The sequence below is a fragment of the Talpa occidentalis genome, unplaced genomic scaffold, assembly GCF_014898055.3.
Source record: "Talpa occidentalis isolate TD23 unplaced genomic scaffold, MPIMG_talOcc4v2.1 talOcc4.4, whole genome shotgun sequence".
In the NCBI taxonomy this organism is placed as follows: Eukaryota; Metazoa; Chordata; class Mammalia; order Eulipotyphla; family Talpidae; genus Talpa; species Talpa occidentalis.
In genome coordinates, this window is record NW_023604295.1 from 84,486,478 (window position 1) to 84,490,818 (window position 4,341).

The following is a 4,341-nucleotide window of genomic DNA, read 5'->3' on the forward strand; positions in this document are numbered from 1 at the left end:
AGCACGTGCTGCTGTCGCCCAGAATACAGGGCCCCCGAGGTCTACCTTGGCCAGTGGTACAATGGCCCCAAGGTGGACGTGTGGAGCCTGGGCGTCATGCTCTACAGAATGCTGACTGGCACACTGCCCTTCGGGGGGGCCCCACCTCGGGGCGATCAGGGTGTGCATCCTGGGCATGTACCTCCAGCTTCCCGACTACCTCACGGAGCAGTGCCAGGACCTGCTGGCCAAAATGCTGGCACGGGACCCTTGGAGGCGCTGAGCACGTGCTGCTGTCGCCCAGAATACAGGGCCCCCGAGGTCTACCTTGGCCAGTGGTACAATGGCCCCAAGGTGGACGTGTGGAGCCTGGGCGTCATGCTCTACAGAATGCTGACTGGCACACTGCCCTTCGGGGGGGCCCCACCTCGGGGCGATCAGGGTGTGCATCCTGGGCATGTACCTCCAGCTTCCCGACTACCTCACGGAGCAGTGCCAGGACCTGCTGGCCAAAATGCTGGCACGGGACCCCTGGAGTGCATCCAGCAGCACGCCTGGGTAGCAGAAACCAGCAAGGGACTCCTGCCCTTCAGCGAGCCGTCCCTCAGCCCCCAGGACCCGGCCATAACCAAAGCTATGGAGCGCCTGGGCTACCAGAGGCAGGAAATTCGAGAGGCCATTGACGCTAACAAGTACGACGAGGTCATGGCCACCTACCTGATCCTCCGCTCCAGGAAGCAGGCGGGGGAGGAGGACTATGAGGAGGAGGGGAAGGAGCGGCCCAGGCGCGTCAACTTCCAGGTGCCAAAGTGTGTCACCTTCCGGGAGCCCGGTGACCCCGATTCCAAGGACTGCCCCCCACAACAGGAGGTTTCAGGGAACACCCCAAGGCCGGGTATCCTGCGAAAGCAGGAAGTCCAAACGAGGGGAAAGGATGCCACCCGGGGCAACAGGGTCATCTCCACAGGAGTCCCTGAGCTGGAGGATGCCCAGGAGCACACCGCTGCAGGGCCAGGCCGCCTGTTAGAGGATACCCCGATGGGCAGACCCTCCGTGCTAGGCCCGGTGCTGGAGGACTCCTGGGGGAACACCAGCACCTCTGTGGCCAGACCCCAGCTGGAGGATGCTGGGGAGCACAGCAGCACCACTGATACAGGCCCCCAGCTGGAGAGGGACCAGGAAAGCAGGGCCAACACAATCAGTCCAGCTCCCCAGTCTTCCAGCACCACCCTAAGACCTCCCCCAAGACGTGGCTGGCCTACCAGTGCAGTGGCCCCTTCAGCAATCATCAGGGCCAGAGATAGGGTATTAGAAAATATCCTGGAATTTTGTTGCTGCTGTGCAGCATTCGAATTGCAGAGCAACAAAGATTAAAAATAGCGCCACACCAGGCAAAACCTCCCCACCCCCAAAGCACAACCACTCAGTGGCCATGGTGAACAAGAGTACACCAGGTAAGGTTGAGGCTCTGGAGAAGCTCAGGGGCTGGGCCCAGTCACAGGGGCCAGGAGCAGCATGAGACACACGGGACTGCAGCACAGAAATATGGGCAAAACCGATGTCCCTGGAGCACAGATGTCCCTGGAGCAGAGCAGATGAAGGGCCAGGGCGGCCATGGAACTGGTGAAACACCTGGAGGGGAGCAGAGCAGGTGAGTGGTGGGGTGTGGAGGGGTTGGGGAGAGCTGAGCAGGTACAGGGCCCCAGGAGGGGTATGAGGTTGTGTGGGTGGCCCCAGGGGCAGGAAACCCTGGGCTTCTCTCCCCCATCATAGGCTCAGTTCCCTGAGGACCATACTGCCCCCTTGCTGGGAGAGACCTGCTGCTCTATCCTGGGCACAGGGATGGCATAGAGGATGCAGGAGCTCTTGCAAGGCTTGGGCCCAGGTGGTAAAACGTGCAGATTGCAAGGAGCAGATAGTGAGGCTCTCTAGCTCCCCTTAAGAAAGACTCGGGGACCAGTATATTAGAATCCAAACAGGACTCTTCAAGGTGGACAGAGTTTATTCACAGACCAGCCCTACTCCACCACAACATGCTCAGCTGGAAAATCCGCACATCTTCCTACACCAGGAAGCCCTAGGCTATGATCAGTCTCAGTCCCGCAGTGAGCACGCCTAGCTGTCCATTGTCACCTCGAACTTTTACAGCTTGGGATTCTTACAAAGTGTCAGCCCAGCTGGAATTTCCCCTTTTAAAAATCCTCTCCAGATGGCCACCCACCTCTCCTTCTCCCTGGATTCAAACCCTGCAGGGTGACCTTAGCCAAATTGGAAACATTAATATTGCACCATTCTCTGCCAATTAAATCACTGGGTACAGGAACAAAAAGCTACAGGGCAGGGACTATCTACCTTAAATTTGTGTTTTTTCATCATTGTTTAGATGGTGTTCAATTCCCTTATAAAACTAAGGTTTTGCTAAGTCTGGTAAATGCAAATGAGGTGAGGTATGTGTGTTTGAAAAAAAGAAATGTATGGAAGAGGGATATTCTGAAGGGCCTTAAGATTATGTAAAGCAGGATGGGTAAAATGAAATGGCATTAGAAAGAAAGCAAGCAAAAGAAAGTGTTGAAGGTCTGAGAGATTTTGGTGAGAAATCGTGGGTACTCAGTTGTCTCCCCCTCCTCGAACACATTCATGGGCTTGCTCATCTGACCAGCAAAGCCCCCTCTGATCGACACCTCGTCAACTGAAGCTGGGGCCAGGACATCCAAACGTGGACCAACTCTCCCTTAGTGCCATGGATCCTGCCCCTAGTAGGCCCGGTGATCATGATGATGCTTTTCTTTGTTTCTACACCCTGTTTTCTCTGCTTTATCCAGGAAAGCTCTCTGATATGAGCCTTTGCTCTCCCAGAGCCGGGAAAGCCATTCCTGTTATTGACAGATGAGCAACAGGGCGTTGCTCTAAGGGTTCTGGGCCAACCTGGGCAGTCCAGCGACCAGTTGCATATTTCTCTAAACAAATGGATCACACTGTAAGGGGATGGCAGCCCTGCCTGTGCACACTTGCGGCAGCTGCTCGTCTCACTAGACAGGCCTTAAAACCCACACTGGACCAACCTGTAAACGTTAGTTCTCCACATTGGCTCCAGGACCTACTCATTCACCAGGCTCTCTCCCCTCCATCACCCTCTTGTCTGTTAGATTTCTACTCTCTTTGTCAAAGACCCTATCATCTCCCTCTCCTAATCCTCGACTCTCCATCCTGCCAGGCCTCACGGGTGTTCCACTCCCTAATGCAGATAACACCCTCTTCTTACTATGGCAGACTCCATCACCAGTCAGACAATAGACCTGCCTTTATCTCAAAGATTACTCCACAGGTCTCCTCCCTGGGCATCACCTGGAAACTGCACATTCCCTCCCGACCGCAATCCTCTGGTAAGGTAGAATGGGTAAATGGTCTGACCAGAGACCACCTAACCAAACTCTCCACTGAGCTGCGCAAATCCTGGGTGGAGTTGCTCCCACTGGCTTTAATGCACCTTCGAGCCACTCCCTGTGGCCCCTTGTTCCTGACCTCCCTTGAACGGATGTATGGCAGACCTCCTCTTACTAACCTGCGCCCCTGGTCCAGGTTCCACTCAGCCTACAGAGCAGAGGCCCTCTGATTCTCCCTCCTCTGTTTCTAATCCCATCACTTCAAGCCACTTCCCGTTCTGTCTATGCCTGGAGATTCCAGATCAGCGCAGTCTCAGGCAAGGTATTAGCACTCACAGGGCCTCTGATCCTAATCTTATTTTTTCTTTTTGCCCCATGTTTACTGCATTTCATCCAACACCGGATCCAAGACCCGTCCAGTACCACTTTTAACCAACTCCTTCTCACCCATATCCTCACGTCCCTGCAAAGACCGTCTCATAACCAAGCCTGAGCCCTCACCCTGGTCTTCGTCCCCTCCAGAAGGAAGTAGCCAAAGAAAGAACCGTCGCCCCTTTTCCTATCAACAAAAGGCTGGTATGAAAGGTCGATGCAGGGGCCAGGAATGGGGAAGCCCACATACAAACAACAAGATGGCCCTGACACCAGTACCCCTGATTCCATCAAACCAAAACTGAAGCCATAAGCAGGAGAAAACAACTCGGCTCCACGAAAAAACTTTGTTCCACCTAAACCTGTTTCCCCTGCTGCCAACCCAGTTTTCCTGCCTAACCTCTCCTCACCCTATGTAATGACATCTCCCCCCACAACGGGCACAACTTCAGGGACCCCCACCTTGGGTCCGCGAAGCTCGCCCAGGGGCACAATGAATTTTCCCTTCCTTTGAGAAAGTTTAGCCTGGCTCCCCTTTTCTTTACCGCGCCGAACCTTTCATCTTGGTGCCCGAAACTGGAAGGCAGTGTCCCCTGGCGCCGGGGCC

The 4,341-nt window shown here is 55.0% G+C and overlaps 1 protein-coding gene across 1 annotated transcript; it reads left to right on the forward strand.

Annotated features, from left to right (window-relative positions):
- Positions 1-257: 257 nt before the first annotated feature.
- On the forward strand, positions 258-4,077 carry LOC129146685 (serine/threonine-protein kinase MARK2-like). The gene is made up of 2 exons (XM_054700216.1): positions 258-1,630; positions 3,773-4,077. The coding sequence occupies exon 1, from the start codon at positions 358-360 to the stop codon at positions 1,351-1,353; it is 996 nt and encodes a 331-aa protein (XP_054556191.1). The 5' UTR covers positions 258-357; the 3' UTR covers positions 1,354-1,630; positions 3,773-4,077.
- The last annotated feature ends 264 nt before the right edge of the window (positions 4,078-4,341 follow it).

Coding starts and splice junctions, on each gene's coding strand:
- LOC129146685 (XM_054700216.1), top strand. CDS start 358: ATGCTCTACAGAATGCTGACTGGCACACTGCCCTTCGGGGGGGCCCCA.